Source organism: Macaca fascicularis, chromosome 16 (assembly GCF_037993035.2).
Source record: "Macaca fascicularis isolate 582-1 chromosome 16, T2T-MFA8v1.1".
NCBI lineage: Eukaryota > Metazoa > Chordata > Mammalia > Primates > Cercopithecidae > Macaca > Macaca fascicularis.
In genome coordinates, this window is record NC_088390.1 from 38,677,501 (window position 1) to 38,690,564 (window position 13,064).

The following is a 13,064-nucleotide window of genomic DNA, read 5'->3' on the forward strand; positions in this document are numbered from 1 at the left end:
TGCGGGATCAGGCCTGGTGCAAGGAACATGCTGGCTGGGAAGTGGGTGGGGGGCTCCGCTGGGCCCCAGCTCTGACCCTCTCCCAATTCCATTTCCTGCACAGATGAGCAACAAGCGTTCCAACAGCTTCCGCCAAGCCATCCTGCAGGGCAACCGCAGGCTAAGCAGCAAGGCTCTGCTGGAGGAGAAGGGGCTGAGCCTATCTCAACGACTCATCCGCCACGTGGCCTATGAGACCCTGCCCCGGGAAATTGACCGCAAGTGGTACTATGACAGCTACACCTGCTGCCCCCCACCCTGGTTCATGATCACAGTCACGCTGCTGGAGGCAAGAACAAGGGTGGGGAGGGGGTCGCTCTGCCTTGGGGAGTGGCGGGTATGGGGAGAGGAGCCAAGAGGATGACACAGATCATGAGGGAAGAGGGACATTTCTTTTCCATTGAAGGGCGATGATTGAGGATCAAATAATAGTTGTATTGCAAGTCAGACTCTGTTGCAGTGGATACCAGTGTTGTAGCCCTGGACTGCAAAGATATTCTAAAGATTATTACTTCCAACAATATTGACTGCAGCCAAATCCCCATAGGACCACTGCCCCCCACCCACCCCAAAACAACAGCAACAAAAACGATGTCATAAGTTCATTGACTTGGGAGATCTAGCCAGGCTAACTCATTAAAGCCAGTTTATTTAGTTCCTCCCCAGGTGGGTAATGTGGACCAGTCATTTGCTCCATTTTCCCGCCTGAAAATCAGAAATAACCAGACCTGCACTCCCTCTCCCAGGCCACCTTTATTATAGTGAGAGAATGGCTGTGGTGCTTTCTGAACACAAAAGCGTCATACAAACACATCTGGGAGGGAGTGTGAACAGGTAAATGTGGGCTTAACATTTTTAAAGAACATTCTCCCCTCAGGGAATCCTAATCCTCTATGCCTATTGTTATGCTAAATTCTATTGCTTATGCAACAGAATCCAAAGGTACCCCTCGCTGTGTTGGTGCCCATGTGTGATAAAACTCAATTCTTTTGGCTTCTCCGCTCAAGAACCTGTGTAGCCCACCCCAGCTCCAGCTCCTGAAGGGATGCTTGGCTTCACTCTGGGATTTGATGATCTCCGCTGTTTCTCTTCCAAAGCCACGGGCCTAATTACCGCCTCTGCATATGTTCTTGTAAAGTTCCTGCCTAATCAAACGGCAGGATCGTTAAGCTTCACGGCATCCTTCTTCTTTTTTTCTAAGTCAGAATATCTGGTCTGCAGGCCAGCGTTCCCCTGTTTGTTGTTATGGCTTCATCCAAGTACGTGTTGAAGTTGCGATTTTTCTGAGATATTCTTGGACTTGTTCTTCAAGTGCTTACTGTGTTGGTCTATTTATTAACTTCTATTTGAGGCCCAATAATAACAAGATGCCTTGGAAGCAGGATTTGCTGCCAGGCCACCCTCATGGTGTTAGGTGGACAGAACAGCTCCTCAGAGAGCCCAGGAGAATACAGCTACCAGGGGACTAAGCCATTCCCAGGCTGAGCGCAGAAGGTTTTAACTCAACACTAATTATAGCTTCCTTCTCTAAGTGTGTGCCGGGCAAGGGGCTGGCTCTTTGTGTATAGTTTATCACTTTTAAACCTCATGGCCACTCTGGAAGTCTGGGTATTGGTACCCATTTCCAGATAAAGAAACTGAGGACCAGAGAATTCAGTTTGCCCGGGTTGATCAAGAGGAGTGATTTTGTGTCCAGATTGTTTCGTATGAACCTCAGCTATGTAAACCCAAACCGCCAATCTAGAAGAAACTGGGAAGTGCTCAAATGGCTGAAATAATGATCTCAAAGCCCTTGTGCTATAACGCCCAAGGCTTTTGCCTTCTATACAAAAGAAGTAACCTGGCTTTCGGATTCCATAATGAATAGAAAATAGGAGGGACATGGTGCGAAGAAACAAAGGGGTCCACTAGCAGCAAGCAATTTGGGTGCTGACGAGTTGATGGGTGCAGCACACCAACATGGCACAAGTATACATATGTAACAAACCTGCATGTTATGCACATGTACCCTAGAACTTAAAGTATAATAAAAAAAAAAATTAAAACCAACTTTCTATAAATGTCAAAAAAAAAAAAAAAAAAAGAAAAGAAAAGAAATAGTAGCCGACAGCCTGGCAGTGAAGGAAGTGACAAAAGAAAAGTTTAAAGCAGACCTGAATCTTAAAGCAATACAATAATTAGCTGAGTGCGGTAGCTCACATCTGTAATGCCAGCACTTTGGGAGGTCAAGGTGGGAGGATCTCTTGAGCCCAGGAGTTCAAGACAAGTCTGGACAACAAAGTGAGACTCTGTCTCTACAAAAAATCAAAACATTAGCCAGATGTGGTGGTGCATGCCTGTGGTCCTAGCTACATGGGAGGCTGAGGCAAGAGGATCGCTTCAGCCCAGGAGGTCGAGGCTGCAGTGAGCTGTGTCCATACCACAGCACTCCAGCCTGAGTGACAGAGCGAGATCCTGTCTCAAGAAAAAAAAAAAAAAAAAAAAAGGAAAAGGCATACAAGAATTTGGGGGGCTTAGCCGGACGCAGTGGCTCACACCTATAATCCCAGCACTTTCAAAGGCTGAGGTGGGCGGATCACTTGAGGTTAGGAGTTCAAGACCAGCCTGGCCAACATGGTGAAACCCTGTCTCTACTAAAAATACAAAAATTAGCCAGGTGTGGTGGTGGGTACCTGTAATCCCAGCTACTGGGGAGACTGAGGCAGAAGAATTGCTTGAACTCAGGAGGCAGAGGTTGCAGTGAGCCAAGATAGTGCCACTGCACTCCAGCCTGGGCAACAGAGTGAGACTCTGTCTCAAAAAAATAGAGCCTTGGGTATACGAGCAAAAACACTATCCTGGCTGAGCGTGGTGGCTCACACCTGTAATTCCAGCACTTTGGGAGGCTGAGGTGGGTGAATCATTGAGGTCAGGATTTCAAGACCAGCCTGGGCAACATGGTGAAACCCTGTCTCTACTAAAACTACAAAAATTAGTTATGTGTCGTGGTGGGTGCCTGTAATCCCAGCTACTCGGGAGGCTGAGGCATGAGACTTGCTTGAACTCAGGAGGCAGAAGTTACAGTGAGACTGCACCACTGCACTCCAGCCTGGGTGACAGAACAAGGCTCTATCTCAAAACAAAAACAAAAGCAAACAAAAAATGCCATCTTCCTGGGGTTGCTGGAGAAAATATCACTCTTACAGCCCAGATCAATACCTGAGATATTCTTTCTTTTTTTTTTAGACGGAGTCTCACTCTGTCATCCAGTGGCGCAATCTTGGCTCACTGCAACCTCCGCCTCCTGGATTCAAGCAATTCTCCTGCCTCAGCCTCCTGAGTAGCTGGGGTTACAGGCGCCTGCCGCCAAGCCTGGTTAATTTTCGTATTTTTAGTAGAGACAGGGTTTCACCACATTGGTCAGTCTGGTCTCAAACTCCTGACCTCGTGATCTGCCCGCCTCAGCCTCCCAAAGTGCTGGGATTACAGGCGTGAGCCACCGCGCCCAGCTCATACCTGAGATATTCTTAAACAGTTATGCATGTGCCCTGATTAAGAACACAGGGACGTAAATGATACATTTTAGCAGGAGTCCCAGAAAAAAAAAAAAGAGTTAAGATAAATACCCTTTTAGAGATTAAACAAGTATGCTTCAGTCACGTGTGCAAAATCAACTTCTGTGGAATGTTGGTGAGAATGTGGAGAAACTGGAGCCCTTGTGCACTGTTGGTGGGAAGGTAAAGTGGTGCAGCTGCTATGGAAAACAGTCTGGCGTTGCCTCAAAAAATTAAACATAGAATTACCATATGATCCAGCAATTCCACTTCTGACTATATCTCAGAAGAATTGAAAGGGACTGGAAGAGATATTGATACACCCATATTCGTAGTAGCATTATTCACAATAGTCAAAAGGTAGAAGCAACCCAAGTGTCCGTCAGTAGACGAATGGATAAACAAAATGTGGTCTATGTTCACAGTGGAGGCTGGGCCCGGTGGCTCACGCCTGTAATCCCAGCACTGTGGGAGGCCGAGGACGGTGCATCACCTGACGTCTGGAGTTTGAGACCAGCCTGGTTAACATGGTGAAACCCTATCTCTACTAAAAATACAAACTTAGCTGGGTATGGTGGCAAACGTCTAATCCCAGCTACTTGGGAGGCTGAGGCAGGAGAATTGCTTGAACCCGGGAGGCAGAAGTTGCAGTGAGCTGAGATCATGCCACTGCGCTCCAGCCTGGGGGACAGAGCGAGACTCCATCTCAAAAAAAAGGAAGGGAAGGCTGGGTGCAGTGGCTTATGCCTGTAATCTCAGCACTTGAGAAGGCAGGAGGATCGCTTGAACCCAGGAGTTCAAGACCAGCCTGGGAGGTAGAAGTTGCAAGCTGAGATTGCCCCAGTGCGCTCTAGCCATGGCAACAGAGCGAGATCCTGTCTCAAAAAAAAAAGAGGGGGGGATCATTCTGATACATGCTACAACATGGATGAACCTTGAAAATATTATACCAAGTGAAATAAGCCAGACACAAAAAGACAAATACTGTATGATTCCACTTATATGAGGTACCTAGAGTAGTCAAATTCATGGAGACAGAAAGTAGAATAGTGGTTGCCAGGGGCTGGAGGGGAGGAGGGGGTGGGATGTCATTGTTCAGTGGGTACAGAGTTTCAGTTTTGCAAATGAAGAGTTCTGTGGATGGATAGCAGTGATGGTAGCACAGCAACATGAATGTCATTTAATGCCACTGAACTGATTAAGGCCGGGCTCAGTGGCTCATGCCTGTAATCCCAGCACTTTGGGAGGCCAAGGTGGGCAGGTCACATGAGGTTAGGAGTTCTAAACTGGCCTGGCCAACATGGTGAAACCCTATCTCTACTAAAATACAAAAAATCAGCTGGGCATGGTGGTGCACACCTGCAATCCCAGATACTTGGGAGGCTGAGATTGGATAATCGCTTGAATCTGGGAGGCGGGGGTTGCGGTGAGCCAAGATTGCATAATTGCACTCCAGCCTGGGCGACAGAGCAAGACCCTGTCTCAAAAAAAACCCAAAAAAACTGATTAAGATGGTAAATTTCACGTTTATTTCACTATAGCTTTTAAAGAAATCAACCTGTGTGGAATTTGTCATCTCCCAAGTGGGTATGTGAGTTATTACTGGAATTAAAGTTCAAAATCCTCCAAATCCTTTCTACTTAGCATGGAGGAAGTGTGGACAAAGAGACCCCAGGACCATTTTGTTTCCATTTGACACAAAATAAGCAAACAGAAGTGGGTGAGGGGTGGTTAAAAGCTCAGCTTAGACCAGGCCTGGTGGCTTACGCCTGTAATCCCGGCACTTTGGAAGGTCAAGGTGGGCGGATCACCTGAGGTTGGGAGTTCAAGACCAACTTGACCAATATGGAGAAACCTCATCTGTACTAAAAAATACAAAATTAACTGGGCGTGGTGGCGCATGTCTGTAATCCCAGCTACTCAGGAGGCTGAGGCAGGAGAATTGCTTGAATCCAGGAGGCGGAGGTTGCCGTGAGCCGAGATTGTGCCATTGCACTCCAGCCTGGGCAACAAGAGCGAAACTCCAGCTCAAAAAAAAAAAAAAAAAAATTGCTCAGTTGGGTACTGACTGTGGGGTATCCCTCTTTCTCTGAGAAGGAAAGGTGATAACTTCCCGTAGGGACTCCCAGTGCTAGTTAGCACAACAGGAAGTTTCCTGGGCAGTGTGCACCTAGTAACAGACTCTCTCTGTTCTGTCCAGGTTGCCTTTTTCCTCTACAATGGGGTGTCGCTAGGTCAATTTGTACTGCAGGTAACTCATCCACGTTACTTGAAGAACTCCCTGGTTTACCACCCACAGCTGCGAGCACAGGCTTGGCGCTACCTGACATACATCTTCATGCATGCAGGGTGAGTACCTGTCTTCTTTTGCTCTGTCAAAAGACCCTACAGAAAAACAAGTGGCCAAGATAGCCTGGATTGAAATATAGTTTTTAGTTTATTTTTATCTACTTGGACACAGGATTTGAGATGGCTGCTTGAAACTCATTTAATACCAAAATTATGTAAATTATTGAGAGTGAATGGGAAAGGGAAAAATATATAAGAAGGAAAATGCTAAAAGCCAGCAGTGAGAACAGCACACACATACACAGCATTTGATTCCATGTACTTGCTAGAGGTGGCTTGAAAATTTATTCTAGTGCTTCCTAGTGGCTTCCTAGAACTTTTGCTTTGGCCACTAGAGCAAAAAGGGATGTCAAGCCACCAGATTTATTGTCCATAACTGTGTGAGTGCCCTCACTGTGTGTGAGTTCCTCCCAGTGTCGTCTCCATATATATAGAGGGTCTTCTTGAGGAACTCTGGCGATAATTATAGTTTCTATTTATAGAGCCCTGTAGCCTATTTTGGGGCTGGAGCACAATCAGTTTTCACTGGTGCCTCCCACTTCATGATAAAAACCTACCAGCTGGCTAGGTGACCACCCAGGTCCATGTCCCTTGAGCAGCAGTCCGGAGGCTTTCATATGGTAGAAGCCCTTTGATGGGAGAGGAGAGACCCCAGACACCAAGCCTTTGTGGTGTCTTCTCTTCTGCAGCCTCTCCAGAGAAGTGAAGGAGCTCACAGTTAGCCTGGAGAAAGCCCTGGGGGTGCCTGGCCCTGGAGTGGGAACTGGGAAGGGGGTGACTCTGGCCCCAATGACGCCATCATTCCCATGGCTCAGCAGAAAGATCCGCAATGACCAAGAGGGTTGTCCCATGAGCCTCCCTTCCCCAGAGCCTCTAAAGCAGGTGCAAGAGCTAATCGCGAATTGGCTGCACCTGCAGGGGAGGGTGCTTTCTGGTGAAGAGACCTGAATGAACGCCTCTGCTCGGGCGAAGATTACCATTGGTATAGGCTGCTCACCTTGTGTGGCTTGCCCCAGGCTTCGATCTCACAGGGATAAGGAGCAGCAGGATGGCTGTCATGCTTCACTCACATCCACTCATAAGCCAGGGGTGACAATAGACACGGGGATTTCCCTGCCCAGGCATCCCAAGCCAGTGGCCGCACGTGGGTTGGGACTGTCTGCCTTCTTTGCAGGACTGCCCCCTGACTTCTCTTGGGGCCTCAGGCTGAGGAAGGAGAATAGCCAAAGCCTCCTTGCTCCATCGTCTGCCTCCTGGAGCCAAAAACAGTGTGCTCACAGTGGACAGGGCTTGGATGCCCCCAGCTGAGGCCTAGAGGGCTGGCCATGGGCCTTTCTCCAGTAGTTCCTTTGATGGGTCCACGCCTGCCAGGAAGAGTCCTGGGAGGATTCTCCAGGTCTATGGATTTTGAACAAGGGGCTCTTGCCTGGTGTAACAGAGATAGCAGTAGATAGGAGATAGGGACAGCTGGCCAGCATCTAGGGAGATCGCAGCAAAGTGACCTGTTGGCCAGGTGTATTGATTGGCTCACACCTGTAATCCCAGCATTTTGGGAGGCCAAGGTGGGAGGATCACTTGAGGCCAGGAGTTTGAGATCTACGTGGGCAACATAGTGAGACCTTATTTCTACGAAAAATAAAAAACTTAGCCAGGCCAGGTGGTGCTTGCCAGTAGTCTCAGCCACTCTGGAGGCTGAGGTGGGAGGGTCGCTTGAGCCCAGGAGGTCAAGGCTACAGTGAGCCAAGATTGCATCGCTGTACTCCAACCTGGGAAACAGAGTGAGACCCTGTCTCAAAAAAAAAAAAAAAAAAGTCACCTAAAAAAAAGTGACCTGTTACTCAGAGACACACTGTAGGCCTGGGAATCCAGAAGCCAGTGTGGTAAAGAAGAGCTCAGATTAGGAGGCGGGAGCCCTGAGTTCCTCCCCTGGCCTCTGCTAATCTTAGGTTCTGAGACTGTAAAACAGGGCATGGTTCTAGAAAAGCCTGTAAGGCCCCTCCGCCTGGGGATCTGATGTTGTCACTCAGCTCTCTTTCCAGTGACTTCTCCTGACACCTCTAATCTCCCTAGAATCCTTTAGGTAGCAGTCAGTGGTGGGTAGAAGATTCTAGCATAGTAGGAATTTAGGACACAGCCTAACCTGCCTGAACTACCTCGCAGGTGCACTCCTGAGTAAGCAGGTGCCCATGTGTTGCCCACAGTTCCTCTGCAGCACAGCTGGGCCTCCAGGCAGGGCCCTGTGGCCAGCAGCAAGGCGGAGACCCAGGCAGGGCCCAGGCTCCCTGTTAAAGGCTGTTACTCCCTGACATACAGCATCCCCTGGGAGCTTCCCGGGGGATGTCTGCTCAATTTAAATGAGACAGTGGGTGTTAAAGTGCTGTATAAAGTTGGAAGCACCCGATTGATTTAGTAATAGTCATGTTACAATCTTTTCTGGCAATATGCACACAGCTAGACACCCCACAATTTTAGCAGCAAGATCTAGTCACAGGTAGTATAGGGAGGCAGGCGTTCACAGGGTCAGAAAACCTGGGGTCCCATCTCCCAGTCCTGAGGATTTTGGAGCAGAATAGGTCTCTCTTTTTTTTTTTTTTTCCCTGAGATGGAGTCTCACTCTGTCACCCAGGCTGGAGTGCAGTGGCATGATCTCGGCTGACTGCAGCCTCCGCCTCCCAGGTTCAAGCAATTCTCCTGCCTCAGCCCCCCGAGTAGCTGGGATTACAGGCGCATGCCACCACCCCCAGCTAATTTTTGTATTTTTAGTAGAGACGGGGTTTCATCATATTGGCCAGGCTGGTCTTGAACTCCTGACGTCTTGATCCACCCACCTCGGCCTCCCAAAGTGCTGGGATTACAGGCTTGAGCCACCGTGCCCGGCCTAGGTCTCTTCTTATACTAGGAAAGAGAAACCTCCCTTTAATTGACTTTAAGGGAAAACTTTGAATTATTAAGTTATAAGATGTATCTTTAATGCCTGCACTTGTTTTGAGAACATATTTTTCTTTAAACATCCATAGCTCTTACAAATAGAGCCAGAACATGGCCGGGCACAGTGACTCATGCCTGTAATCCCAACACTTTGGGAGGCCAAGGGGTGGATCACTTGAGTTCAGGAGTTCAAGACCAGCCTGCCCAACATGGTGAAACCCTATCTCTACTAAAAATACAAAAATTAGTCGGTGTGGTGGCACATGCTTGTAATCCCAACTACTCGGGATGCTGAGACAGGAGAATTGCTTGAACCCAGGAGGCAGAGGTTGCAGTGAGCCAAGATCATGCCACTGCATTCCAGCTTGGTTGACGGAGTAAGACTCCATCTCAAAAAACAAAACAAAACAAAACAAGAACAAACAAACAACAAATAGAGCCGGAACGACCACATGACCCAGTGAATGGAGCAGGTCAGGCAGATTAGAGACCTGAGCTGTTGTCTCAGCATGGCCACTAACTGTGACTGGTCATTATCTCTGAGCCTTGTTTTTTCACAGGTTAACTGATGGAGTTGCTGGATCTTTTTTTTTTTTTTTTTTTTTTTTTTTGAGACAGAGTCTCGCTGTGCTGCCCAGGCTGGAGTGCAGTGGTGCGATCTCGGCTCACTGCAACCTCTGCCTCCCAGGTTCACGCCAATCTCCTGCCTCAGCCTCCTAAGTAGCTGGGACTACAGGCACCCACCCACCACCACACTGGCTAATTTTGTTTTTGTGTTTTTAGTAGAGGGGGGTTTCACCATGTTAGTCAGGATGGTCTTGATCTCCTGACCTTGTGATCTGCAAGGTCTCGGCCTCCCAAAGTGCTGGGATTACAGGTGTGAGCCACTGCGCCTGGCCTTTTTTTTTTTTTAATTTAAGAGATGGGGTCTCACTATGTTGCCCAGGCTGATCTTGAACTCCTATGTTCAAGTGGTCCTCCCACCTTGGCCTCTCAAAGTGTTGGGCTTACAGGCGTGGGCCACTGCGCCCAGCCTAGTTGCTGGATCTTGACTGTGGTTAGTCTGTCTCACTGTGCCAACTGAAATGCTGCCAGTCATCGCCCAGGCCTTGCACATGTGTTCCTGTCCCATCTGGAAGGAACACTCTTTCCAAGATGGTCTGAATTGTCATTCCTTCCCCTAGACCATGAGCTCCTCAAAGGCAGAGATGGTGTTGTTCACTCCTGGATCCCTGGCATCTTGGGGGATGCAGGTGTTTGTTGAATGAATGAATGAATGAATGAATGAGTGTGGTCTCTGTCACAGGATAGAACACCTGGGACTCAATGTGGTGCTGCAGCTGCTGGTGGGGGTGCCCCTGGAGATGGTGCATGGAGCCACCCGAATTGGGCTTGTCTACGTGGCCGGCGTTGTGGCAGGTAGGCAGGTAGGCCCTGTGTCCACAAAGGCACATTGCCCCAGGGTGGGGTGGGAGACCCTGTGGGGTGGGACAAGCCCCAGGCTTCCAGGACACACAGAAGATCCTCATCTCCAAGGCTCCTGAGTTACCGGGCTGTCCTCCAGGCACACGCACCTCCCCAGGAGGCTGGAGAGGGGACTGCTGCCCAGAGAGGGAGGTGTGTGGCAGGACGGGGGAGGAGAGCACTGGATTTGGGACAGGCTGGCCAACCGACTCTCAGTCTCACACCACCATGTGGTAGCTTCTGAGCTTGGGGAAATTTCCTAACCTCTTTTGGCCATGTTAAGCTTTAAGAGGGAACTAATGAGATCTGCCTATAGGCTTGCTCGGAGGGTGGAGTGAGTGAGGCAACAGATGGAACAACAGTGCTCTGATAACTGCAAGGGCACAGTGAGATCCCCAAGGGGGAATCAAAGGGGTGAGTGGAGCCAGGTACTGTCCTGGCCGCATAGCACCTGTCCCCAAAAGGAGAGCTGGCTGCTACCCAGACCAACCGCAGTTCCCTTGCCTGACCCACTGCTGACAGGGAGTCTGGCCTAAGAGGCAGTGAGCCCTGGCTCCATCTGAAGGCGTCTGGGCCTCCAGCTGACTGGGCACACATGTGGCAGGTGATCATCCTTCATGGATAGTGGCCAGAGTGACTTCCAGTGAGCCTTCCCCCTTCTGCCCCTCCCCAGTGGGAGGTGAGGTGGGTGAAGTGAGCTGGGCAGAGCGTGGCTTGCCCCTCCCCAGTGGGAGGTGAGGTGGGTGAAGTGAGCTGGGGAGAGCGTGGCTTGCCCCTCCCCAGTGGGAGGTGAGGTGGGTGAAGTGAGCTGGGCAGAGTGTGGCTTTCTGCAGGAAGAGTCTGCCAGCCAGGCCTCTGAACATGAGGATCTCCCTCGTGATATCTCCAACTTTATTGCCAGCTGTTTTTTTTTTTCTTTTTTTTTTTTTTTTTAACAAGGTTTGCTGCTTCAGCTCTTCAGCTTGACAGCTGTGCCCAAGGGAGCTTTGTGTGTATGTTTAAGTAAGATCTTAATCCTTTCTGAGTGGTATTAAAGTTGTCATCAGGAGAGCCGGGCAGTGTCAGCCTTGTAAACAAGAGGCAGGCAGGGACCCTGGGAGTAACTGAAGTGGTTTCAGAAATCAAAGAGGAAGGGTCCCACCCCACCCACAGGAGGCTGGTCTGCTAGTGCATGAACCCTTGACCCGGAAGATTCACCCTGCACCATCTCCTTCGCTCCTGTATGCACTGAGGTTAAAATCACTGGCACCTTGGACAGCACCCCTGCAAGCCCCTCCCAGAATCCAAGGCTCACCGCGTCCTTGAACAAAGGGCTAATGAGCATCTCTAAGTGCCAGACTTGTTCAGCCACCCACACACCCCCTAATCCTGACATCTGAGGATTTATAGCCCCATTTTCCATACCTCAATACCCAGAGACCCAGATGTCAAATAGCAAGGAACAGGGAAGACGTTAATAACATTTGCAGCCTTAGTATTCAATTAGATGGGAATGCCAATAACCTAGAAGACAAAAACAAGATTCAAACGGACTCAGACCTCACCCAAACCAGGTGACATGCAGTGGGGGGACATTGTAGGTGTCACCTCCCCCGTGACACCAGTGCAGAGTGGGAAGATTCAGACAGAAGCAGAGCTCATCACCTGAATGTGAGCATGTAGGGCTGTATCATTGAGCACATGGCATGCACTGTTCTGTCTGAGTCATTGATTAAGACCAGAGGGCACTCTGGTCACCACACATGTCACTGATCTCTATGATTGAGTTGATTGATCTGCCTCTGCTGTCTACCCTTTCCGGTCCTCCCAAGCTCTCCTCTGAGAGGGGAGCTGGTTTACAGCTAGCCACCCCCGGGTGGCAGTTATCAGTGCCTACCATATGCAGGCCGTAATTCATCCACACGACAACGCTACAAGGTGGACACTGTTGCTCTCCCCCAGTACGGATAGGAAACCAAGGCTTAGAGGGCTAAGTGACTCGCCCAAGAAGACACAGTTAGACAGTGGCGGAGCTGGGCACACACCCAGGCTGTTTGACCCCCCAGGCTGTGATCTCAACCACTACAGTAGTGTGACGAGAACCAAAAGATGGGCCCTGTCCTTTTTGCAGTTAATTTATTGTCAGAAACCAAGGCAGACCAGGTGCAGTGACTCACACCTGTAATCCCAACACTTTGGGAGGTCAAGGCAGGAGGATCGCTTGAGTCCAAGAGTTCGAGGTCAGCCTGGGCAACATAGGGAGACCCTGTCTCTACAAAAAGCTTTTAAAAATATTAGCTGGGCATGGTGGTATAGGCCTGTAGTCCCAGCTACTTGGGATGCTGATGCAGGAGGATTGTTTGAGCCCAGGAGTTCAAGGCTGCAGTGAGCTGTGATAACACCACTGCACTCCAGCCTGGGTGACAGAGCAAGACCCTGTCTCAAAAAAGAAAGAAAGAAAAAAACCAAAGGAGACCTTAATAGATGTCTGGCAGCCTTACTCTCTAATTCCTGCCCAGTGAAAGTGTTTCCAACCCACACTTTGTAACGAGGATAGCTAACCTCTATGGAGCATATACGTGCTCCAGGCATATGATGAGGGGTTCGCGGATGTTCGTGGATGCTATTCTCATCACAGCCGGTGGGTACTGTCACTCCCATTTTACAGGCAGCCCAGAGAGGTGAAATGACTTGTAGATTTGCTTACCTGAGAAGTACTACAACTAGGGAGGAGCCCTTCCCAAGCCCTGTGCTTCTAACCAATGCTTGAGG

General features: G+C 49.4%; 1 protein-coding gene across 11 annotated transcripts in view; it reads left to right on the forward strand.

Annotated features, from left to right (window-relative positions):
- The window catches only part of RHBDL3 (rhomboid like 3), a 60,240-nt gene that overhangs the window by 23,480 nt on the left and 23,696 nt on the right, over positions 1-13,064 (forward strand). For 9 of the 11 annotated variants that reach the window (XM_005583395.4, XM_005583396.4, XM_045375161.3 and 6 more), the window contains 3 exons: positions 104-328; positions 5,773-5,921; positions 10,156-10,268. In XM_005583395.4, the coding sequence (XP_005583452.1) occupies positions 104-328; positions 5,773-5,921; positions 10,156-10,268 (487 nt within the window). Of the gene's footprint in view, positions 1-103; positions 329-5,772; positions 5,922-10,155; positions 10,277-13,064 lie in introns of all 11 variants that reach the window. The other 2 variants (XR_012425523.1, XR_012425524.1) reach the window with 1 other exon arrangement.